Source organism: Mustela nivalis, assembly GCF_964662115.1.
Source record: "Mustela nivalis genome assembly, chromosome: Y".
NCBI classification, from domain to species: domain Eukaryota; kingdom Metazoa; phylum Chordata; class Mammalia; order Carnivora; family Mustelidae; genus Mustela; species Mustela nivalis.
Window position 1 is genome coordinate 29,098,741 of NC_139041.1, and position 26,111 is coordinate 29,124,851.

The 26,111-nt window shown below is 44.4% G+C and overlaps 1 protein-coding gene across 1 annotated transcript in view; it reads left to right on the forward strand.

The window, feature by feature from the left end:
* The first annotated feature begins 13,842 nt into the window (after positions 1–13,842).
* LOC309856889 (protein WWC3-like) overlaps positions 13,843–26,111 on the forward strand; it is a 179,895-nt gene continuing 167,626 nt past the window's right edge. The window contains exon 1 of the mRNA XM_082718691.1: positions 13,843–14,328. Within this exon, the coding sequence (XP_082574817.1) occupies positions 14,075–14,328 (254 nt within the window). The 5' untranslated portion in view covers positions 13,843–14,074. The remainder of the gene's footprint in view (positions 14,329–26,111) is intronic.

Below are 26,111 nucleotides of genomic sequence, written 5' to 3' on the forward strand. Positions count from 1 at the left end.
CTACATGCCCATGGAGCTATTTTGAAGGAAAGGGGATTACTGTCAAGCCATAACTCCCCAATCCAATATGGGCCTAAGTTACAAAACCCTCCTTATCGCTATACTAAGGATGGCATATATCAAATCTGGGATACATATCTGTGGCTTATGCCCACGATTGGACAGCTCAGTCAGAAGGCAGTTTTATGCTGGGAACAAGAATCATACGAGTGGTACTTGGGCAAATAACACATGATGTCTAGAATGGCTCACTAGAAATGTGTTCCCAAGTAATAGTACTCCAGGTTACTGACCGGTTTGCTACTGATTGGGCAAGGTGTCCTGGCATTAGATGGCCAGCTCCAAATGGAACCCAGTGGATATATGGAACCAACCTGTGGCCCTGGCTTCCTCCAGGATGGATAGGTCGCTGCACTTTAGGATTTGCCTGGATTCATGGGCGCATTACTAAAACCATTACAACTCTAGCTAATCTCTCCAACTTGAAACAAAGATGGACACGATCTGTTTTTAAATGGTATGATTACTTAGTATCCATCTTTGTTCCATCTGCGGGACTAGAGGATGTCATGTGGCATGTAGAAGCCCTTAATAAATATACTACAAAGGCACTCAATGATTCACTAAATGGCATCTCCCGGCTTAATACCGAAGTGTCACAGATATGCAAGACAGTCCTACAAAATAGGATGGCCTTAGATGTCCTGACAGCAGCCCAGGGTGGCACATGTGCAATTATCAAGACAGAATGTTGTGTGTACATCCCAGACTATCACAAAAATGTCACAGAAATAATAAAGTATATGAACACCCAGATTAAGGCCCTACAAGATCCTTCTCAGTAAATGGTTAAGTTCCTAACTTGAAGGAGGACTATGGCCGAATCTCCCTTTCGGGCTTCTCTTTCTTATCGCCTTATTAATCCTAATATGTTGCTTTGTTCCATGTTTCTCTACTTGGTGCCGAGACTCCATTGCTACAATGACTTCACCGTGACAGACGATCCTTATCGCACGCGAGGACGCCTATTCACTGTCAGCACTGGATTCAGCTGCCTCCACCTTTGTAACTCCCTTATACGTTCCTACCCTGATCAATATTGACCCCAGTAGGTAGGGACAGCTCTACGCCCCTATTCAGCAGGAAGAAGTTATAGAAGATGAGACCTTCCACCTTCAACCCCCTTAAAGATCTCAGGGTCAAGATTGTTCAGGGGGAATGGGGGCTCCCAGGAGGCTGGCTGAGGAGAAAGCAAAAGCTGGCGCCTTGCACCCCACTTAGTGCAAGAAAAAGACGAATGGATATAAGATTCTATCCATGATAAAGAAAAAGGGGGGAATGAAAGACCCCCCCCTCGTCGTTAAGTAATTAACTGCTCTTTTGTTGTGTAAAAGTACCCCTCCTCCCCTTGCAATGAAAAGACCCTTCCCCCAGGGTTGAATTCAATGTAACTGCTCTTTTGCCTTTCTGTAACTGCTTGGCTTTTAGGGCATGACACTTGACTCCTGTTTGAACAAGATACCCTCTCCTAATAGCCGGGGCATAGTCACGTAAGCAAGGGGGCTGCATAGTCACGTAGGCAGGATGTCTTTCTGCTGAAGTAATAAGATTAAAACTTCCCCTCTTTGTTTCCCCTTCCCGCCTTTTTCTTCGCGCGTGGGGGTCTTCCAGGGCCAATCCACTAACACCGAGTATGCCTTTTTTCAAATGTTCAAATTGTCAGCCAATCGGCCCCGTCCCATCCGGGACTTGTTTGTACCTGTCTATAAAAATCCTGCACCACCCCAGCCTGGTGTGCTCAGCTAGCAGGAGCTGCTGACCACCCGCAGGCGTGCGCTGACCACCCAGCAGGCGCCTGCGTAACAATAAAGAACCTCTTGCTGATTGCATCCAGTGGCAGTGTTGGATTCTTGGGTAAGGGGATCCGCGGGTCTTTCATAACCGCTTGGCTTATAGAAATAATAGAGACGCCATGATGGCATTCCTACCTTCCCCCTTCTTGTTCCCCTTTCCAGCCTCTCTCCTCCCGCAGGCGGGCCCTCAGAACCAATCAGCTTGTTCCCCCTTCCCGTCTCTCTCTTCACGCGCGCGCGCACACACACGCGCGGGTCCTTAGAGCCAATCAGCAAACTCCAAGTATGCCTTTTTCAAAGTTCAAACTGTCAACCAATCAGTTGCGCCCCACCCAAAACTTGTTTGTACCTTCCTATAAAAGACCCTGCTTCACACCCGTCGGTGTGCTCGGTTAGCTGGAGCTACCGACCACCTGCCGGTACCTGCGTAACAATAAAGAACCTCTTGCTGATTGCATCCAGTGGCAGTGTTGGATTCTTGGGTAAGGGGATCCGCGGGTCTTTCAGATGCAAAGGCGGAGGGTGACTGAAAGTTTTGACTCAGACTCTGAGGCCTTGACAAAGGTCATTAACCTATCTTAGCAAGAAACTAGATCTAGTAACATTTGGGTTCCCCATTGCCTCTGCATAATTGCTGCCATGGTCCTCCTGGGCAAGGATGCAGGTATATTTACAGAAATGGACTAAATTAGACTATCAAGGGGATTGGGCTAAGACTAGGAAGAAAATTAGTAAGCCAAATACATCAAGGCATTCATTTGGGGACATGCAAGCTTAAAGAACTTATGGGCAAGCAGTTCCAAGTTTCTAAATTAGGGTGTATGGCTCAACATATGGTTGATAGATGTTCTCAATGTCAGGCAGTAAATGAAGGAAGAACAAAAATGGGAAGAGGGAAAAGAAGTAGAGGTTTGGGTTACTGTAAAGTTTTGCAGATGAGGTAAACATAACTCCAGGCAAGGTGGGAGCAAGGCAAGATTTATTAAAGGCACTCTCTGGCAAAGTTTCAGGGCTCAGGAGAAGGGGAGCCAGGAAAGTCACGCCAGGAGAAGGTGGGCACCCTCGGGCGAGGTTCCTTGACTCCGGAAAGCGGAGTGGGGGAAGTTACAGTGGGAGGGAGTTGGCAGGGGTCTTTTATCGGGCCAAGGTAGGACATGGGCTCACAGTCATATTTGGTGGTTGGAAGGTATGGGGTGAGGGCGGTCCGTGATGGGTAGTTCCCAATTTGGAAGCTCCTGGTGGAGAATTTCAGTCTCCTTGCGGTGACATGGAGGGCGCAGTGAGGGTGGCGGGAAAGTCTGCCATCTTGGAGAGGGTTGGGGGTAAGATCCGCCATTTTGGAGCCCCGGTTTCCCAGCCAGACCATCATTCTGACCTCTTTATATTTATATTGGTGTCAGCGGGCATCGGCTTTGCTCTGGCTGCTTCCTGCTGGCAGTGGGATATCGTCATAGAGGCCACCGGATGTAGGCAGGCGGGAATAGGGCTGTAGGAGGAGTTGGTTGACTGATACCTGGTCATTTCCTGCAGCCACTCCTGTAGGCAGCTTATAAGGGAGGGAGTGATAGAGATTAACAGGAGGAGTATACAGAGGGGCCCTGCCAAAGGGAGGAGCCAGGTTACCCAGGCTTGGGGGTTTAAGCCCCAACTAGAGTCATCTTGACACCTTGCTCGGATCCAGTCCTTGAGTTTCTTGACTCTGGAGTGACTATGCCCGACTGGTTGACGAAGTTGCAGCACTCCTCATTCAAGTAGAGGCATGTTCCCCTTTCTCAGCGGTGATGAGATCCAGGGTGCCTCAGTTTTGCAGGGTTACAGTGGCTAAGCTGGTGATTTGAGGCTGTAGAGAGATGAGGGAGTCTGCTATTCGTTCCATGTCCTCATTGAGTGTCTGGGAGAACTTACAATAGAAGTTAATGGAGTTTCCCAGCCCTGCCGCCCCAGTTGCCACCCCAGTTGTTAGTTCTGTCCCTATTAAGAAGGGGAGGAAGGCAGCCCTTCTCTTCTGAGAGGTAGGGAACAGCTGAGATAAGAGTTGTTCAGATGAAGAGATGCTGGTGGTTGGAGACAGAAGGATGAGAGTACAATCCAAGGAATCAATGGCGGTTAGGCAGCGATAGATCCCATTTGGGCAGGAGAGAAAGATTCCTGAGGTGGTGCTGTAGGGAAGAATGGAGATGTTGTGGGTGGTGTGAGGTGTGGAGGAGGTGGGGTTCAGGATGGTTATGGGAGTGCCGATGGGTCTGATGTGGAATGTCTTAGTGGAGGAATTGGGTATAGGCCAGGGTTAGGAATTGGTATCCCGATGATGTTAGTGAGGGAGGATAAAGGAAAACAGATCCAGCAGTCTTGCCAGACATTTTTCCAGAGGTTGTACCTGGAATTTATGAGTGTTAGGGTGAGCGGTTTGGTGGAGGGTGAGGAGAAGTGGTGCGGGAAATCCGCAACCGCGTGGGCCCCAGGGTTTGGGAAGTCCAGCCATCCTGTGGTGGGGCTGGTTTTAGATTGGAGATGTGTATCCATGGGTGGTGTCCTAGGAGTTTTGCTGCTGTGGGAGTTGTGAGAGTAACAGTATGGGGGCCGGTCCACCTGGGCTGTAAGCACTTTGGATGAAGAACTTGGTCCCCAGGATTTAGGACCTGGGGGAAGTCTCTGCCTGGGTTGTTGTTGGGGGTGGGGATAGTTGAATCTGCCCCAGCGTGAGGGTCAGATAGGGCAGATAAGGTAGGAGGGGTAGAGAAGAGGCAAGCAGGTTGTGATTGAGTAGTAAGGGCCATGAGGGGAAGCCCTAAGATGGGTGAATGCTAGTGGGAGAAAGGTTGGCTGAGAGAGGCAGGTTTCAAAGAGTGCGTTTGGTGAGTTGTTCTTTGAGAAGGCCGTTGGCCCTCAGATAAATGAAGGGCCCTGGTAAAAGCCACAAGTTCTACTTTTTAGAAGTAGTCCCGTTGGGAAGGGGGGGCAGCTTCTATGACAATGTCCAGGGTGACCACTGCATAGGCCGTGTGTGGCTGTCCATCTGGCGCTATGAGGGAGCTCCCATCCATGAACAGAGTGCATTGGGGTCAGGCAGTGGCCAGTCCAAAAGTCCTGGATGGGAGGGAGAGAGTTCTTCCAGGAGTTGAGAGCAGGAATGGGAAGGAGTGGGAGTCAACGAAGATGTTGGCAAGAGAGTGTTGCGATTTAGGTGAGGGAAGACAGTGTGACTTGGGGGTTTTCTATGAACAACAGGTGGTCGAGTTAGAGACGGGAAGGAGTGAGTTGTGCCAAGGATTTGTAGGTGACTAAGTCCATAAGTCGATGTGGGGAGAAGACCATGATGGGCTGTCCTAAGGTAAGTTTGAGGAAATCTTTTGTTAAGAGAAGCAGCTGCTGCTAGGGCCCTGAAGCCGGGCTGCCATCCCTGGGCGGTGACATCCAGTTGCTTGGAGGGTTAATGGGAATAAGGAGACCCTGCTGCTGGAGGCAGTCGATGATGGGCTTAAGTCCTCACTAGTGGGACGTCGAGATAGGAACTGTGGGCCGGATGGAAATGTAGCCTTGTCCTTAAGTCGTATCCTGACTGGGGTGTGGTGGGTTGCTACTACAGGTCTGGAAATGTCCCATACCTGCGGGTCTTCACAGGGGAGACAGTCTGGGATAGAGGACGAGTCAGAGGGGAATAGAGGGAGGATGAGGTAAGCAGAAGTCGAGGCAGAGGAAGAGAGATAAATGGTGGCCTGAAGTTTGTGGAGGATGTCCCTGCCTAGTAGGGGAACAGGGCAGGAAGGGATAATGAGGAAGGAGTGTGAGAAGGGGAACCCATCCAGGCTGCATGTAAGGGGTGGGATGGCCTTTGGAGTGGAGGAAGTACCATTAATTCCCATAACTGCAACTGGGGACGGACGAGTAGTACCCAAGTAGGAAGGCAGGACAGAATAGGTAGCCTCCATGTCCAACAGAAAGGAAACGGACTTACTCACTATCTGGACTGTGACCCTGGGCTCGGCATGGGTGAGAGGGGTGTCCAAGTCTGGGCTCCGTCAGTCATCCTCCAATCCGAGAAGTTGGATGGCAGGACTTATGGTCTCAGGGTATCCCCCACGTGGAGACGCTGGGAATCAACCAAGGCTGGGGCAGTCTGATTTCCAGAAGCTCATCCTAGGGCATTGAGGGCACAGCCTAGTAGGCACTTTTGGATTGAGGCATTGATGGGCCTAGTGTCCCTCGTCTCCGAACTTGAAACAGGCTCTGCGGGGGGACATGGTTAAGTGCTCCCTTCTGTTGACCCACAGAACCTGCCGGCCTCAGGGCTGCTACCAGGACTTGGGTCTGCATTTGGACCTTCTGTTGGGAGTCTGGCTTGGCACTTAAGTTCTGTTGCCTCCTCTCAGGAGTTAAAGACTTTAAATGCCATTTTTGCCAGATCAGAAATGGGAGTTTGAGGGTCCTCTTCCGCTTTCTTTAATTTTTTCCAAATGTCGGCGGCTGACTAAGAAGTAAAGAGCGTAGTTAAAACAGTTGCCCCTGCTGGAGAGGCCGGGTCTAGGAGAGAGTACTGAGTCAGCGCCTCAGTAAGTCGGTTAAGAAACATGGCCAGGTTTTCATTGGGCTCCTGAATGATTTCTCTTCACAGACCTTCTACAACTTTCTTTTGCATTCAGGTTTTGTCCCAAACAACCATCTCATTTAGAACAAAATTATCTCCTTTTACTTTCAATAAAATGTACTTCCATTCCTTAAATTTTTCCTATATATCTTCTACTTTCCTACATACAGAGTTGCTTCCTTTATTTCCATTAGTCTTATGGTTATCAGAATTTTGTACTCTTAGAAACACCTCTAGTTATTAATCTCTAGTCAGTTATTAATCAATTGTGGACGATTATAGCAGAATTCTTTAGATGCCAGTTTATGAATCAGTTAAGCACAAACCATGCTTACTAACATGGTTAGTAACTTACTAACATTTAAATGTTCTTCTTCGGGGCGCCTGGGTGGCTCAGTGGGTTAAGCCACTGCCTTCGGCTCAGGTCATGATCTCAGGGTCCTGGGATCGAGTCCCACATGGGGCTCTCTGCTCAGCAGGGAGCCTGCTTCACTCTCTCTCTGCCTGCCTCTCTGTCTACTGTGATCTCTGTCTGTCAAATAAATAAATAAAATCTTTAAAAAAAAATAAAAATAAATGTTCTTCTTCTTCTTTTTTTTTTTTTTTTGCTGTAAGAAGTCAAAAGCACGAATCTGTGTTCAGTAATCAATGACTTGGCATTTTATTCTCTTTGAAAAAGACCTAAATGTCCAACAAATTTAATTCCATTTGTCATCCGAGCAAAACTTTAAACTTTCAGGTAACCAAAGACTTTGAAAGCTATCTCAGCAATTACCCATTAAAAATTTGACCCAGACAATTAATCATCAGTTTAGTCATTTCTTTGCTAACAGATTTTAACAAATACCATGAGCTTATTTGACCTTCAGTAAAATTTGATTAAAGTTTCCCGTTTACTGCGGATAACTTTGTCAGGAGTTGGGATAGGAGTGAGGAGGAGGAGTGCTAGACGAGGACACCGGTTCAGAAATCCTGAACATAAGGGACCTTGGCCCATGTGCCTTTGTGTCTGCTGAGGTTATTTAGGTCCGTGAGAATCTGATAATTAAACATCCCTTCCGGAGGCCATTGGGACTGATTTAAAATTGGCCAACAGGCCTACAACATCCCATGGATGTTTTAGGGTCAAATTTGGATTGGGAGGCCCCTATGATTCGTAGCTGAGCAACCCGAGGGCTGGAGAAAGGCGTCCCCTTGTCTACCACGGTTGTGGAAAAATTGTATCAACGGTCGTAGAGGTTAGGACGTTCCCAGCTTCTCAGAGTCCTGGGAGTCACCTGGTGACTGGTGGGGTCCATCCTGATGCGACCGCGATTAGGGCAGGGCTTTCTGGAGGGAGTCCCCGAATCGGGGGAAACTCACCACGGCTTCAGAAGTAGCATTCGGAAAGGCAGGTCCAGGTCTGGTTAGGGAGAGGAGAGAACCTCCTCACCAGTGTGGGGGCTCAATCTCCTCCCTGGTTTTGGCACCAAATGTAAAATTTCACAGTCGAGGTAAACATAACTCCAGGCAAGGTGGGCGCAAGGCAAGATTTATTAAAGGCACTCTCTGGCAAAGTTTCAGGGCTCAGGAGAAGGGGAGACAGGAAAGTCACGCCAGGAGGAAGTAAGCACCCTCAGGCGACGTTCCTTGACTCCGTAAAGGAGAGTGGGGGAAGTTACAGTGGGAGGGAGTTGGCAGGGGTCTTTTATTGGGCCAAGATAGGACATGGGCTCACAGCCATATTTAGTGATTGGAAGGTATGGGGTGAGGGCAGTCCGTGATGGGTAATTCCCAATTTGGAAGCTCCTGGTGGAGAGTTTCAATCTCCTGATGGTGACATGGAGGCCACACAGTGAGGGTGGTGGAAAGTCTGCCATCTTGGGGAGGGTTGGCGGGAAGATCCACTATTTTGGAGCCTGGTTTCCCAGCCGGCCCATCACTTACCTCTTGTGATCAGGTCAGACAATGACCCTGTATTTGTGAGTTCAGTCTTAAAGGCACTGGCCCAAGCCATTGGCCCTATTTGGAAACTACGTTGTGCCCACTGGCCCCAGAGCTCAGGGCAAATAGAAAGAATGAATCAGACTCTTGAAAAGACCTCGACAAAGTTATTTCTGGAGACTGATGGTGGGTGGGTGGATTTCCTTCCCTTTACCCTCCTCAGGGTGCACCCTACTTAAATAAGGTGACCCATTTGAAATAATGTTCGGGAGACCCCCCCCCCCCGCCACCATCTTTCATTAGAAAAGGTTGCTATAGCAGAAATGACTGATCAGTTTGTACTCCAGTCACTGCAAGCATTATAGTCTGTCTTAAAAAGAACCCATGCAGGGATCCGGACTGCCCACACTGGGACAGAGACGGAGGTGGAGCCATATCCTTACCAGCCTGGGGGCTTCGTTTGGATATGTCGCTGCAGAGTGGGAAACCTGGAGCCTCGCTGGAAGGAACCATTTACTGTCATCCTGACCATCCCCACGGCAATAAAAGTAGAAGGCATCAGGGCCTGGATTCATGGGGGTCATGTCAAACGAGCGAGGACTAGGAGGACCCCCAGAGGTGAATGCGGTTGCCGATGGACCTCGCCTATTTTGGACTAAAACTAAGACTCAAAACAAAAACAAAAACAAAAACAAAACCCAAACAATGAGTTGGCAACTCATTGTTGCCCCTATTGTTGAGATATAGGTGGGAGGTATAAGCAAGTGCACAATAACAAAGAGGGGGGCTTAACATTACTGTTTCTGGGGAAGTCTCACTGGAGTCATTAAAACAGCCTTGCAGCCATTAAAAGGGGGTATAGAATTGGCTGAAGAGTCAAAGATTTGACTAATCTCCAAAGAAAAGGGGGAAATGTAAGGACCTATTATTTATTTTTATTGTAGCCAGAAGCTTCCATTGAAGTTAAACAATAACTTTGTTGTTTAACCCTTAAGCAGTCCCTGTTCCCATTCCCCCAGGGGACTTAAAAACAAGTCCTGGAAACCAGCTCCAGGTAACAAAGCCCAGATACAAGGGTGGGTCAGGCCAGGTGGAGACATCCAGATCAGTGGGGGTCTCATACTGTCTCCTAGCTACCACAGTGATGGGCTAGTTTCCATGGCTACTGTGTGGTGAATTGTAATTCAATTAGCCACCTGTGTTTGGCCAGGCCCAACCACATGGACTTTGTTTTATGAAAGTTAGTCTGGAAAGCAGGGAGGGGTCGTCCTCTGTAAGGGGTGTCCCCAACCTGTCTGTTTGCCGGTGGGCTGATTCTTGATGCTTGGCGTGAAATAAAGCCTTGCTTGACCTTCACTTTGTATCAGTCTTGCTCCTTTACTCATGGACCCATTACTAGAGTACCCATTTTTGGGGGGACCTAACAGATATCACCTCTCACCTGTCAGGAAGATGAGTATCAAAAGGGGAGAAATAAGTGCTGGCAAGGATATGGACAGAATGGCACCCTCTGGCACTGTCTCTGGGAATTTAAACTGGTGCAACCACTCTGGAAACAGTACAGCGTTTCCTCAAATGAAACACAACCCAATAATTCCATTTCTGGATACTCACCCAAAGAATACAAAAGCATCTGTAGGGTACCCCAAAATTGGGTACCCCAATAATACGTTTGTGATTAAAGGAGCGAGACAGACACAAAGCGAAGGTCAAGCAAAACTTTATTTCATGCCAAGCATAAGGAATCAAATTGGCCCGCCAGGGCCACATCTCTTACAGAAAAGGCGACCCCTCCCTGCTTTCCAGACTAACTTTTATAGAACAAAGGCCATGTGGTTGGGCCTGGCCACACAAAGGTGGCCAATGAAATTGTAACACACAGAGAAAGCTGCGCAGTCATGCTAGGTGACCAATTGAATTACAATTTACCCTAGTAGACATCTGATTTAGCCTATCACACCTTGGTTAGGATTGGCGCCAAAGGTTCCCAAAAGGCGGGTCCCATACTCCTTGGTAGCTAGGAGACAGTATGCGCCCCCATTGATTGAATACCTCCTCCTGGCCTGACCCACCTTGTACTTGGACTTTGTTACCTGGGACACTGGTTTCTGGCACTTGTTTTTAAGTAAGTTCCCCCTGGTGGGGGGTGGTGGTCGGTAGGCAAAGTCAATTTAACAAAATGGCAGTTCAACCGGAGTGGGGCTGCTCTGGCTGAATAGGCCCTTACACATCAATCTAAGAAGACATATGCATCCCTATGGGTTTATAACAGCATTTACAATAGCCAAGAAATGGAAAAAACCTAAGTGCCAATTGATAGATAAATGAATATAAAAAATGTGGTAAGGGACACCTGGGTGCCTCATTTGGTTAAGTGTCTGCCTTTGGCTCAGGTTATGATCCTGGGGTCCTGAGATTGAGCCCCATGTTGGGCTCCCTGATCAGCTTTTCCCTTGGGCTGCTGCTCCCCCTGCTTCTGCTCTCTCTCCCACTGTCTCTCTGACAAGTAAATAAAGTCTTAAAAAAAATGTGGTATGTATGTAGGACAGGATATTTTTCATCCACAAGTTAGAATTAAATGTTTTTGCAGTAACATGGATGGACCTAGAGAATGTTAAGCTTAGGAAATAAGCCAGACAGGAAAAGGCAAATGATTTAAATTATATGTGGAACCTAAAAACCAAAGAAATGAACAAACAAAGACAGAAAGACTCATAAATACAGTGAACAAAGGGGTGAAAAGTACAGCAATATTGTCAATATTGTTATATCTCATCTACAATAGAGATGACAATCAATATTGTTATAACGTTGTATAGTGACAGATTACATAACTACACTTGCAACAAGCTTTTTGTGTATAATTGTCAAATTACTGTGTTGTACACCTGAAATAACAGAATGTTATATGCTAGCTGTACTTCAATTTAAAAAAGGAGGATAAATTTTATAATTGCATGATATAAAAGAATAATAAGATATATACATCTCAGTTTTTAATATCAAGTAGGAAAGTCTAAATAAGTTTAATTTTCAATTAAAAAATTCAATACTTTCTATGAAAATATGACATATATTCTGTTTATATTTAATATATTTATAACTAATTTGTATTTATTCAGAAAATAACAAAAACTAATGTCATCATGAAGAAGTTTAGCAATGAAAGGCACCAGACAAGATTATCTCTCCTCTATCCCCGACCCCCATCCCCCACCTCCTGGACATCTGAAACTGTCTCCTTCCTGAGCAACTTCTGAAACTCAAATAGTTGGGAGCTCAACTTTATGACAAGAAGGGAGGTGGTTGGTTCATAAGCTAGAGTTTCTAACTGGATGGAAACTATTTTTGGAAAAATGTTCAGTTCATATGTGTCTCATCTACAATATGCATCCAGGTAAACATAAAAGTTCCTTTATGCCATTCCGGTACAGCATGCTTGCTGGAAAGGGTTAGGCAAAATGCTTTAATATATATAACTTAATATATGTGATTTAAAAATAAATAACTTGTTATAAAAATTTTTATACATATCCATATGTGTAGCTTGGTAAAGTTTTCATGGGTGACTGACTAGATTCTCTTAAGATTTCAGCTAAATCTCAGCATTAAAGATTGGAGTTGCTGTTTGTGTTTCCGTAATGTTTCAGTAGCAATAACAAAATACAATGTAAGATTATAAAACCACTTACCTTAGTATTGAAAATTAACAAGAGCCTTTACTGGATGGATGCAACTATGCAACTGTATGTAAAGCAGACACTGAATAAAGCCGAACTAGGTTGAGTCTTACTTGACAAGGTAGGTTTGACTTTCAGGATCCAACAGACATTCCGGACCAGGCTGAAGGATACTGCAACATGTTACAGCTGTGCCATTGGAGATAGGTGATCTTCATGATTAATGAGGTGCCAGAAGAAAACAGAGTTCATGATTGTTCCTGAATGCTGTGGTTCTAAGGGGTTACATGTCACTTTTATTGAGGTTTCATTGGATGAACAAATCTCTTGAGTCTACTTGCATGCTGGGAAATATAGGAAAGTACCTTTGTACTAAATGGACAGAAAATGTTCTGATATATGATCACACCATTACACAAGATCTTTTGCAAATACAAATATTTTGAATAAACATTCAGAATAACTTCAGATAATTGCATCCAATTTTTAAGACAATGGCTGTTTTCAGCAAAACTTGCAGGGCAATACATAAAAATAGTCCAAGATTCAGGTATTCATTCATTTGAAAAAAACTATGTGAGTGTCAGCTTGATGCCAGCAAAATTCTACATTCAGGAAACTTAAAAATTCCTGATTTATGGAATTTATATTTTAAGGGAATAGAGAGAAAACAACAAAATTAATATATTAATCTTGCTCCGAGATTATGCGTATATTGCATCCTTTGTTATTTGTATGTCATTTGTGTTCCTATTTTTTCTAAAAAAATATTTACTTTGTAGATCAAGCATTTCATAAAAACGTTTTTATGTAGGGCACCTGGGTGGCTCAGTGGGTTATGTCAGCCTTCAGGGCACCTGGGTGGCTCAGTGGGTTATGTCGGCCTTCAGCTCAGGTCATGATCTCAGGGTGCTGAGATGGAAGCCAGTATTGGGTTTTCTGCTCAGCAGGGAACTTGTTTCCTCCTCTTTCTGCCTGCCTCTCTGCCTACTTGTGATCTCTCTCTGTGAAATAAAGAATTAAAATTTAAAAAGTTTTTATGTAACAACAGGCGAGTTAAGACTCGTAAATTCATTACCATTTTAAAGAGCTTGCGTCAAAATATGGTTATATTGTGACATAGATATATATGGTGTACATTCTTCGTTTGTTTTGAGTTTCCTTTGTGGGATCGACTTTGGTATTCATGCTATGCAGTGTGTATCAGTGGTTCCTTCTTCCATATTTAGCCCTTCAGTGTTTGGTAGGGGTGTGAAAGGTGAAGTATAGTTCTCTTGAGTTGTTTGAGTCATGGAGAGTAGGTTTGGGCTGGTTCCATTTTTCGGCATTGCGGGGCGGAAAAGGGTCTCGGATCTGCGAATATCTGGGCATTTTGGCAGTTTCATCGAGAAATGGAAGGAGGTCGTCTCCGGGTACAGAAGTGGTATGAGCAGAAGAAAGAAGTGCATGAGGGAAGAGACGAAACAAAGGAGGGGTATGATTGTACAGAGTACAGAGGGAGGACCAGCCAGTTTAAAGAGTAGAAAGGGTAGGAATTGGAATGGAGAGTGTAGGAAAAGCAGATAAAGAGGACTTTCAGCCTTGGCAATAGGCGAAATTGGAAGACGCAGCAGAGGGTGGAGGAAGAGCAGCAAGAGAAGGCAGAGCGTGAGGAGTTAGAGCGGGAGTTAGTTAATGCTTGGCAAAATTGGGGAAAGGCTGTAGGAGGAGTTGAGGAAAGAGGAAGAAGGTGTGGCCTTTTACCACATTCTCGCCCATATTCAGCCGGGCTGGAATGCGAGAAAAGATGGCCGTGCTTCCTTTACGAGTGGAAGGGGTGCAGGGACTGGCTGTGCCATAACTTTGGAATGTCTCATTTGGAGCGATTGTCGAAGGCTATCTATTTGGTAGTCGGTGCGCTGGCGGCGGGCCAAGAATGCACCAGGCGCGGTGGGTGGTACTGCACTGTCCCCCAAGCGTGCACTGCTCCTGGTCTTAGTACTAACTGAGGAGGATACTGTGGACTCAAGGGCGCCTACAGAGACCGTGCGGTCATGCCGTGGCTCAGCGACGGTCGACGGCGGCGGAGACAGCTGAGGGAGATTACGAGGAAGCTGCAGCCGCTAGCACTTCCTGTACACTCAGCGCAGCTGCAGACTCCGCCATCTCTGTCTCGGATCTCCACAACCCGGGAGAGCGCCGAGCTGCCGCTGCCCGCCGGCTGGGAGGAGGCGCGCGACTACGACGGCCGCGTCTTCTACATAGACCACAACACGCGCCAGACGTCGTGGATCGACCCCCGCGACCGGTAAGGGCGGGGGCGCTGGCCGGGGCTGCGATCCGGGCGCTCCATCCCTTGGGCTCTGGGAGGGGACCGAGGACTCCCGGAGGCCTCCGGGTCCGGGCGAAGATCGCGTGTCTTCGGGGCCCCGGCGGGGCTCCGGGCGCCCCTCGCCCCCACCCTGGGGCCTTGGACGAGGATCGAGACGCCCCCTCTCCGGCCTCGAGGCCCCGAAGTGCGGAGCCCCGGCCGCCTCCCGGCCCCCGCTGCGGGGCCGGTACAGTGACTTGGTTCCCTCACGTCACCCGCTGACCGGCGCCTGGAAGCTGGGCGCCTGGAATTTCCTCTCCCAGGGCTGACGGATGGCCCTCTTTTCCTTTTTCCGCCGGGGCCTCGCCCATCCCTCCCGGGCCTCGGCGGCCCACCGCCTCCGGCCCCGCGGCGGCCAGATGAGCTGTCATCTTGGAGCAGAAACGTGCGCTCCAGCTTCGTGGTGTGGGTTCCTTGTCTGGCGGGCTCAGCCTAGTTTCCAACCAAAGACTGCTGCCAGATGGGCCACTTGAGGGATTCCTAGTTCTTTCGGAGGCCGTGCTGGTTGCTCTTTAGCGCCTTTTAAACAACCGACTTGAAATTCTGATTGAAATAGCCTTGCGTACTGCAGCCAGAATGGAATATTAGACCCATATGCTTTTGGTGTAAACGGATATCACCACTTGTATGGAATTTTCTTCTAAGATGTATGAACACAATATTAAATTGCCGTTTTACTTCTGTAAATAAATACTATAAACTAAAAACGTTTCTTCCAAAAGCACTACCAGATTATATTCATTAACAGAAATTAAGAACGTATTTCCTTAACTTTCTATTCCATTGTCAGTCACTTATTTCTAGTGCATATGTTTCTAGCTGCATATGTAAAGATGCATTTCTTGGGTCATTGGGAATTCCGTTGAAACCCTATATTCGCAGTGGTTATCTGATACCGTGTACTATCTGAAGCACTATCTCTTACTGTGCCTCTGTGCCATAAAGGAAATGCAGCAGGCTTGCCAGTAATTTTAAGACTTAAAAATGTGCAGTGTAATGACGTTGCTCCTGCTTTCTCCTTACCACTGACTAGCACTACCATTTGGTAATAAACTCTATAAGCCAGATGCCCCCGAATTATTGTTTCAACATATGTGTGGATCAAGATAGGAGAAGACAAAACAAAGCAAAAACGATTTTGGTTCCCTAACATTCTCTCGTAACATTGCATCCTATTTGACTCAGTAATTTATAAGAATCCTCACACAAGGGGCGCCTGGGTGGCTCAGTGGATTAAGCCGCTGCCTTCGGCTCAGGACATGATCTCAGGGTCCTGGGATCGAGTCCCGCATGGGACTCTCTGCTCAGCAGGGAGCCTGCTTCCCTCTCTCTCTCTCTCTGGCTGCCTCTCTGTCTACTTGTGATTTCTCTCTGTTAAATAAATAAATCTTTAAAAAAAAAAAAAAGAATCCTCACACATTTTTTTTATGTTACAAATATGAAACTTGAAAATCAGGTGACATGACATAATTTTAACCAAAGATAATAGCCACAGCTGTCTGACCAAGGCTTGGATGACTATGAAATGAGTACAACTGGCTGGCTCATTTTTTGCTGGTATCATTTAAAGCACTAACAACTGGAAAATGAGCCAATTCATTTTCTTAATTTAGAGATATTTATGGGGCGCCTGGGTGGCTCAGTGGGTTAAAGCCTCTGCCTTCCGCTCAGATCATGAAATCAAGCCCCTACATCCGGCTCTCTGCTCAGTAGGAAGCCTGTTTCCCCCTCTCTCTCTGCCGGCCTCTCTGCCTACTTGTGATCTCTGTCTGTCAAATAAATAGATAAAATCTTTACGGAAAAAAAAGATTTTTAACTCCCCCCCCCCCCCCACTGTTTTAGACAGAGACACTCCCAGTGAGGAGATGGGGAGGAAGGAAAAAGAGACAAAGAATCTTAAGCAGATCCCATGAGCCGGCTCCCTACAGAGCTGGATCTGACCAACCTGAGATAATGACCTATGCTGAAATCAAGGCTACGACGCTTAACTGACTGAACCACCAAATGCGCCCCCCCTATGAGCCAGTTCAAAATACTGTTTCGCTTAGAACAGAATAAAGTATTTTACAGCAGTTTCATTATTTTGAGTGGAAATTGATTATGAAAACTTCAGTGTATTAATTTTTGTTTTAGTAATATAACAACATAGGTGAGCAGATTTTCATAGAAATCAGAATGTAGAATCATCTCCATGTAATTCATGCTCATTATCTCTGTTCCTTTTTATAAAAATTAATTTATATTATTGAATGACTTATTTTTGTATTTAGGCATTTTATTTTTTTAAATTTAAAAGTTTATTTTTTTGTTTGAGTAGCAGGTTTAAAAAAAGTACTGCTTCCAGTGCTAGAAGTACCAATCCAGTTTTTGTAGGGGACTTTCCCTTAAAACTTTTAATTAATTATTACTATATAGAAATGTATGATTCTAAATTCTAAATTTTTTTTTAAAGATTTTATTTATTTATTTGTCAGAGAGAGAGCGAGCAAGAGCGAGCACAGGCAGACAGAGTGGAAGGCAGAGTCAGAGGGAGAAGCAGGCTCCCTGTGTGATGAAGTCCCAGAACCTAAGTCAGGTTCGGTGGGGTGAGGTTCGGAGCTGACGACTAAAGAAAGAATTCTTAAGACGCCGTTGGTGCAAAATGGTGGTTTATTAAAGCACGGGGCCTGCCGCCCCGGGTTGTGAGGAGTGGTTGATTATATACACAGGAGTTGGGTAGGTGAGGACAAAGGGGTGTTCAGAAGGGCTATTGGGGCAAAGAATACTATCAGGATATTGAAGGCTTAGTTGCTATCAAGTAAGGACAATTGGAAGTCTGGTGGAATGTTACATTCCTGCTATCAAGCATCCTTGTTAATGAGATTTAGGTTTGGAAGAAATTTAACTTTATTTACTTTTCCTTCTACCTCCACCTCCTTCGGTTTTTATGGAGGGGAGGGTGACATTAGGCTTGAGGAACTGAGTTCTGTGTCTTTGGAAATTGGGCTATTGATAAGGTAACTTCTTTGTTGTAATCTCAAGGACATTTGCAAACCAAGGGAGACTCCTGTCTTGCAGGATTGTGATCTCAGCAAGTTAACTATTTATCATTTTATGGCAGTCAGGGGTGCCTGAGAAATGCTACACATATGGAGGGGAGCGGATGAGGGGGGGGGGTGCAAGGCGCCAGCTCCTGCTTTGTCCTCAGCCAGCCTCCTGCTCCCTCATCATGTGGAGCAAGGAGCCCGATGTGGGACTCGATCCCAGGATGTTGGGATCATGACCTGAGCCGAAGGCAGCTGCTTAACCAACTGAGCCACCCAGGCGTCCCTAAATTCTAAATTCTAAATTCACTGTCTGCATCTGATCCTTTTGGATGATGTATGATCTGCACATAAATCCTAAGCCTAACCCTAACCACACAACATTCAAATAGAGAACAGTTAAGAAACAAGGTAATTAATAGTGCTTTAAAGAAAATGAAAATAAATGAAGGTGGCAGATAGATATATATTGTTGCTGACTTAACACACTATTGTATACATAATTTTTTTTTAAAGATTTTATTTATTTATTTCACAGAGAGAGAGCACAAGTAGGCAGAGGCAAGCAGAGAGAGAGAGAGGAGGAAGCAGGCTCCCCGCCGAGCAGAAAGCGAGGCTTGATCAAAGAATCCTGAGATCATGACCCGAGCTGAAGGCAGAGGCTTAACCCACTGAGCCACCCAGGTGCCCCTGTATACATAAATTAATATAAATCATAATAGCACAAGATATACAACTTTATGCAGAGTTATTTAAGGCCGAGAATTCTAAACAAAATCTCACCTAGAATTTTATTTATTTTTTTTTTTTTATTTTTATTTTTATTTTATTTTACTTTATTTTTTTAAAAGATTTTATTTATTTATTTGACAGAGAGAAATCACAAGTAGATGGAGAGGCAGGCAAGAGAGAGAGAGAGAGGGAAGCAGGCCCCCCACTGAGCAGAGAGCCTGACAGGGGACTCGATCCCAGGACCCTGAGATCATGACTCCAGCCGAAGGCGGCTTAACCCACTGAGCCACCCAGGCGCCCCTCACCTAGAATTTTAGAGTAATTCCATCCACAGTATGTTCAAGAGAACTGGTATTTGGAACCAAGGGAATATTGACAAGTTACTTTAACAGTAGTTTTATTTTTATTTTTTATAAGATTTTATTTATTTGAGAGAGAGAGAGCACAAGCAGGGGGGAGCAGAGGTAGAAGCAGGCTTCCCTTTGAGCAAGGAGCATCAGTCAGGGGTGATCCTAGAACCCCAGAATCATACCCAGTACAGAAGCCCAACTCCCAGACGCCCCTGTCACAATACTTTTAAAAAGCTATACTAGGGGCGCCTGGGTGGCTCAGTGGGTTAAGCCGCTGCCTTCGGCTCAGGTCATGATCTCGGGGTCCTGGGATAGAGTCCCGCATCGGGCTCTCTGCTCAGCAGGGAGCCTGCTTCCCTCTCTCTCTCTCTCTGGCTGCCTCTCCGTCTACTTGTGATTTCTCTCTGTCAAATTAATAAATAAAATCTTTATAAAAAAAATAAAATAAAAAGCTATACTAGGGTCTCCTGGGTGGCTCAGTCAGTTAAGTGTGTGTTGTTGGCTCAGGTCATGATCTCTGGGTCCTGGGATCAAGTCTGGCATCGAACTCCATGCTCAGGAGTCTGCTTTTGCTGGTCCCTTGAGTTGGTGCTCTCTTTCATGATCTTTCTCTCAAATGAATAAACAAAATGTAAAAAACAAAAACAGAAACAAAAAAGCTATACTAAAGGAGGTTTCAGCTTAAGCAATATCTTTAGAGATGTGGCTAAAAACTCAGTATTTTAAATTTTTATTGTAAACTTACCTTAGGTTTGTTATTTCTGTAAATCAATACTATATATATATATATATTTTTTTTTTTTTTTTTTTTCTAGTTAGTCTGGTTTCAAACCTGAAAGCTTGTTGAAAAATACAGTTAAGGTACCATTTCTGTGGCTTGTGGTTTCTGTAGGTGAGTCTTCTGTGGTTTACATTCATGGTACATGTGTGTTGGGTGTATTATTGATTTAGGATTTGAAGAACACTTTATAAAGATATTTATGGAAAGAAATAAGGGAAGAAGAGTTTTGCCTACTTTGGAAGTATTCAGTGTCCTTGAAACTTGCTTAAATATATGCTTTCTGTGGAGTTGTTTAGATAGTAGCTTATAAGTGGGCACTAACTTCATCGATACAGGAGTGAAATAATTTTGTGGAGGTTTAAGGAGCACAATTTAATGCTTTCATGAACATATACATTGCAAATGTCTATCTCAAAAGGCATTTTTCATTTCCTTTGGATATATAGCCAGAAGTGAGATTGTTTGATCATACAGTAGTTGTACTTTTAATTTTTGAGGAACCTTCATGCTGTTTCCCAGAGTGGTTGCACCAGCTTGCATTCCCACTAATATTGTAGGAGGGTTCCCCTTTCTCTGCATCCTTGCCAATATCTGTTGTTTACTCACCTGTTAGTTTTAGCGTTCTGGCTGGTGTGAGGTGGTATGTCATTGAGGTTTTGATTTGCATTTCCCTGATGAAGAGTGAAGTTGAGCATCACTACATCATTTTCATGGATCCTTTGGCTGTCTATGTCTTTCTGGGAAAAGGTCATTGAGATTCTCCATCATAAGAAGACATCTCCCATACCATAGGTTGCCTTTTTTTTTTTAAAGAAATTAATTTATTTATTTGACAGAGATCACAAGTAGGCAGAGAGGCAGGCAGAGAGAGAGGAGGAAGCAGGCTCCCTGCTGAGCAGAGAGCCCGATGCGGGACTCGATCCCAGGACTCTGGGTTCATGACCTGAGCCGAAGGCAGCGGCTTAACCCACTGAGCCACCCAGGCGCCCCCATAGGTTGCCTTTTTATTTCAGTGGTTGTTTCCTTTGATTTTTGCTTATACTTTTGGTATCAAATCCAGAGATTTTTGCACAAACCAGTGTCAAGGAGCTTTCCCTCTGTGTTTTCTTTTAGGAGTTTTATAGTTAGAGGCCTTACATTTGAGCCATTAATCCATTTTTAGTTTATTTTTATAAGTGGTATATGATAGGGGCCCAGCTTTCTTCCATATGTGCATTGCTATTGTGAATGGAATTGTGTTTTCCATTTTTATTTTAGAGCTTCTCACTGCAAATGTATAGATACACAACTGGACATCATTACAATGTGTCTGATCTCATTAATTCTTTCTAATAGTCATTTAGTTGACTTCTTGGGATTTTTGATGTACAAAATCATGTCATCTGAGTAGAAGTATGTCACTTTTTTCTTTATTATTGGGATATGTTTTATTCCTGTTCCTTGCCTTCCTTGTTGCCTCTTCTACAACCTGCCATACAGTGCTGAATTGGAGCAGTCAGAGCATGTTCTTATCTTGTTCCTGGTATTAGGAGAAACCACTCATTTTTTATATAGTCTGGTATTAGCTGTGAGGTTCTTTTTTATTTTTATTTTTTTTTAAAGATTTTATTTATTTATTTGGCAGAGAGAAAGATCACAGGTAGGCAGAGAGAGAGCCAGGGAAGCAGGTTCCCTGTTGAGCAGAGAGCCTGATGCCAATGCGGAGCTCGATCCCAGGACCCTGAGATCATGACCTGAGCCAAAAGCAGAGGCTTAACCCACTGAGCCACCCAGGCACCCCTCTTTATTTATTTATTTATTTTTTATTTTTTTAAAGATTTTGTTTATTTGACAGACAGAGATCACAAGTAGGCAGAGAGGCATGTAGAGAGAGGAGAGGAAGCAGGCTCCCTGCTGAGCAGAGAGCCTGATGTGGGGCTTGATCCCAGGATTCTGGGATCATGACCTGAGCTGAAGGCAGAGACTTTAACCCACTGAGCTACCTAGGCGCCCCTAGCTGTGAGGTTCTTGTATATATGTTTTCTATTAGTTTGAAGAAATTCCCTTCAATTCAGCGTTGGGTGTTTTTAGCATAGAAGACTTTTGAACTTTTGTTAGATGCTTTCTGTTTTGTCCTTGAGATGATCATGTGATATGTCTTCAAGTTTACTTTTTTTTTTTTTTAAAGATTTTATTTATTTGACAGACAGAGATCACAAGTAGGCAGAGAGAGTGGAGGAAGCAGGCTCCCTGCCGAGCAGAAAGCCCGATATGGGGCTTGATCCCAGAACCCTGGGGTCATGACCTGAGCTCAAGGCAGAGACTTTATTTAACCCACTGAGTCACCCAGGCGCCCCTACTTTTTTTGCTTTTTTACGATTTTATTTATTTGACAGAGAGAGACACAGTGACAGAAGGAACATAAGCAGGGAGAGTGGGAGAAGGAGAAGTAGGCTTCCTCCTGAGCAGGGAGCCCAATTTGGGACTCCATACCAGCACTCTGGGATCATGAAATGAGTGTAAGGCAGTTAAGGACTGAGCCTCCCAGGTGCTCTGTCTTCAGGTTCACTAATTCCTTCTTTTGCTGGTTCAGATATACTGTTGAGCTACTCTAATAAAATTTTCATTGCTTATAGTGTAACTTTTTATTCCATAAATTCAATTTGGTTCTTTAAGGAAAAATACCCATTTATTGATGTTTTCCTTTTGCTGTGGCATTGTTTTTTGTTTTTTTTTAAGATTTTATTTATTTGTCAGAGAGAGAGGGAGAGAGAGAGCAAGGAGCCCGATGCGGGACTCGATCCCAGGACGCTGGGATCATGACCTGAGCCGAAGGCAGCCGCTTAACCAGCTGAGCCACCCAGGTGTCCCTGCTGTGGCATTGTTATCCCACATTCCTCTACTTCTATAATCATACTTTCTGGCTACTTTGAAATATTTTTCCTGCTAAGTCTACACACACACACACACACACACACTCTCTCTCTCTCTCTCTCTCTCTCTGCTAGTCTAATATTATATCTGTTAAGTCTAATATTTTTTCTGCTAAGAGTGCACACTTGTAAGTAATGTTTTTTGACTGCTTTTTTGGACCACTATATAAGGCATGTTTTCCTTGTATTTCCCATAATGTTTATTTTGGGGGGAGTTGGGGGATTGAAAGTTACAGATGCTCCAGATTATAATAACTCTGTGTATGGGACCCTCATTCCTTGCCTTCTTCCCCCACCTCTGAGGTTGTTATTTGGGTATTTAGTGATTCACTGCAGTGGTTTATTTTGGTTTGTTTCATTATGTTTCATTTTCAGTGCACTCTATTTCCTAGTCCTCTCCCCATCTCAGTCCCATAAGATCACCCAATAGCACTGTTAAGGGTCTGGTTTTGCTTCTAGAGAGGGAAAGCTTTGAATATTCCCATGGTCACCATATGTGACAGTGATGCTGAAATGGCTCTCATTTTTGTTTTCTCTGACCACAGCTGACTGTTAAATTCCACTAACTGCTATTGTATTGCTCTCTTTATTTCAACAATGTCTGGAGGCATCAGTTGCTTTAATTCACTCAAATTGTAAAGGAATTTTTGAAAGAATATATTCTGAGGTCCCAGTTTAATATTTGTCCTGACCCAGGAAAGCTCTTCTTACCTAATTACCAAATACCCATTTGGTTTCTATAAAGTAGCCAGTTTACAGGGCATAGGCTGTATTTGTATTTTAGAGCCACAAATGTCCTCCCAATTACATTTCAGTGCAAATTCCATTTTTTTCTGAAACTACTCTTAGGGGCGCCTGGGTGGCTCAGTGAGTTAAAGCACCTGCTTTTGGCTCAGGTCATGATCCCCGGGTTTTGGGATTGAGCCCTGCATCATTGGGTTCTCAGCGGGGAGCCTGCTTCCCTTTCCCTCTCTCTCTGCCTACCTCTCTGCCTACTTGTGACCTCTTTCTGTCAAGTAAATAAATAAAATCTTTAAAAAAGAAAGAAAGAGGGCACCTGGGTGGCTCAGTAGATTAAGCCGCTGCCTTCGGCTCAGGTCATGATCTCAGGGTCCTGGGATCGAGTCCCACATCGGGCTCTCTGCTCGGCAGGGAGTCTACTTCTCTCTCTGCCTGCCTCTCTACTTGTGATCTCTCTGTCAAATAAATAAATAAAATCTTAAAAGAAAGAAAGAAAGAAAGAAAGAAAGAAAGAAAGAACGAACCCTTAGATTTAACTTTTTCTATATTCTGTTGCAAATGAGCTCTGTTCCTTTGGTAACAGATAGGGGCTATGTGTTTATGACCTTCTCTTCCAGGCAGAATCTCAGCCAAGACTCCATAACTGTGAGTGTGGGGGAGACAAAGACACACTTCACTGTGAATGACATCATAGGTTTAGGAGCTGAGGGCTCAGCAGAATATGGGCAGTGGCTGGAGGTCTTCTTGTTTCATGTCTCTTGAAACCACTCTGTGGGGATAGTCAAGCTATCTAGAGGGCTTAATTTTCTTCTGAACAGTATCTAAAGAAAATGTTACTTTATAGGAGAGTGTCTTAAACTCCAGTATAGTGACTTTGGGATTGTATCATTTTCAGTTGTGTTTGCTATCTTATGTAATGTAGTGTGTTTGAGCCTTTTTGACCTCTAGCTATGGTAACATCTGTGTCATCAATTATGACACCTAGAATGTTTCTAGCATTTCCAAAATTCCCTGGAAGGAGGGGATAGCAAAACAAGGTCATGCAGAGTTTAGAAACATTATGCTACTGCTAGGTTGTTTAAATGTTTCATCTGTTAGAGCTGTTTGTTTCATGTAGATTAACATGATCTGGGACATGTGTAATAGCACAGAAGGCTAATTTCTGTGTTTGGGTGAAAAATGGATTCTAAATGTATTTATATGGAAAGATTTGACATATTCTTTTTATTGTATAGAAGTGCTAATACTAGTAAATTAAACTATGGACACCCTTTTTAAAAAAAGTAGTACTTTCTGTTTTTTTTTTTTTTTTTTTTTTAAGAGCAGTTTTCGATTTACAGCAGAATTGAGCAGAATACAAAGAATAACGTCACCATCATGGGAGCATGACTCATTCCTCCTATCTCTCCCTTTGATCAGCAACTAATTAGAGGTCCATAAGCAAAACAAAAATGTCTTACATCTTACACCAGGAGCCCAAGGAGCTTTCTGGTCCATCTGTGCAAATGAAAATAGGTAGATGGGACCTCAGTAGGAGCTATAGACCCAAAGCAGTTAGTGAGCCTGTCCCACACCTAGTTGCCATGGTAGGTGGTCACGGAAGGGTGGGACAACAAAACTGGGGTGGATGCTCACAGGCAAGAGAAGTTGTGGAGTTCCTGCCTTTGAATAGGGGAGAATCTGGCACAGCACTGCTGTGGAGAAAAATGAATTTGAATTCGGAGGAGAGGGAGGAACTTGGCAAAGCTTCCCCCTTTCAGGATGGTACTGCAAGAGGAGATAAACTGTTTGGCAGTTTGGCAGTGGTTACTCTCTCTGGCAGAGGAGATGGGAAGTAGTGAATTACTGCCTGTGTCTCTTGGGTCCGTTGTGACTGGAGAAAACTGTTTTCTTTCTAGCAGCACCTGGATGTCTGAAGATGAACTCTGGCTGGGCGTGGAAGGGGGAGGGAAGGGAAGGAAGCCAAGAAGAATGCCAAAGGCGATTAAAGGATTGCATTTCTTACTGTCTGCTTAGGAATTTAGCAAATTTATATTGCCTGCAAAGGTCTGGGAGGGCCCATTACCATCTGGCAGTGACACCTCTAAAGATGTCTTAACTCACATCTTAACTGCTTAACTTACATCTCCCGGTACTGTGCTGCTCTCTGTGTACATTCCCAAGTGTATCCATTGTGAAGGAACTCTGGAAGATGGGAAGGGTTTTCCAATTATAGGCCAAGGTCGTGCGGTAAGGAACAACCCACAGATTTGACAGCACTGCCTCCTGGAATACAAAAGAAAGGCGCCTAATAGCCAGCCAGTTAAATTTATAACAGAGAAGACAGAAAATATTAATTTAAAAAGGTGTCTTTTATTTTAAATGTGAAAGCAGAGACATTCATTCAAACAGCCAGGTCGGGACGCCTGGGTGGCTCAGTGGGTTAAAGCCTCATGACTTCGGCTCAGGTCCCTGCTGAGCAGAGAGCCTGCTTCTTCCTCTCTCTCTTTCTTTCTCTGCCTGCCTCTCTACCTACTTGTGATTTCTGTCTGTCAAATAAATAAATAAAATCTTAAAAAAAACAAAACAAAACAATCAAGTCAAGGAGATGTGGTATGATAAAAATAAAGTGAAAGTTGTCTAATAGCTCAAAGGCATGGAACATTGTGATCTAGTTCACAATGGAAATTCAAAATAGCTATTAGAAACAAATTCAGTGAACTATAAGAAAACTCAGAAAAGCAATTGATAAATAGATACAGCGCTAAAATTAATGAGCAGAAGCAGTTCTTAATCAAATATATTGACACTCTCATAAAGCCCCAAAGAAATTTCTACAGAAGAGAACTCAAGAAATGAAAAAGAAAAATGCAATAGAGAGCATCAGTAGCAACACAGATGAGACAGAAAGAATACTGACTTGGAAGATAGAGAAATAATACAGTTAGGAAAAGAGAAAGAAGTAAGATTATTTTATTTTAAGTGAAGAGGGCTATGAGGTCTATCATATTTGATCGGAGAGGCAAACATTAGAATAATTTGAATTCCAGAAGGAGAAGTCAGGGAAAAGGAGGCAGAGAGTGTATTTTAAAGAACTTCCCAAACTGGGGAAAGACTTGTACATGCCAGTGCACAAAACTAACAGAACACCCTAGTATCTTTAAAAAAATTTTTAAATTATTTTTTACTTTTATTAACATAT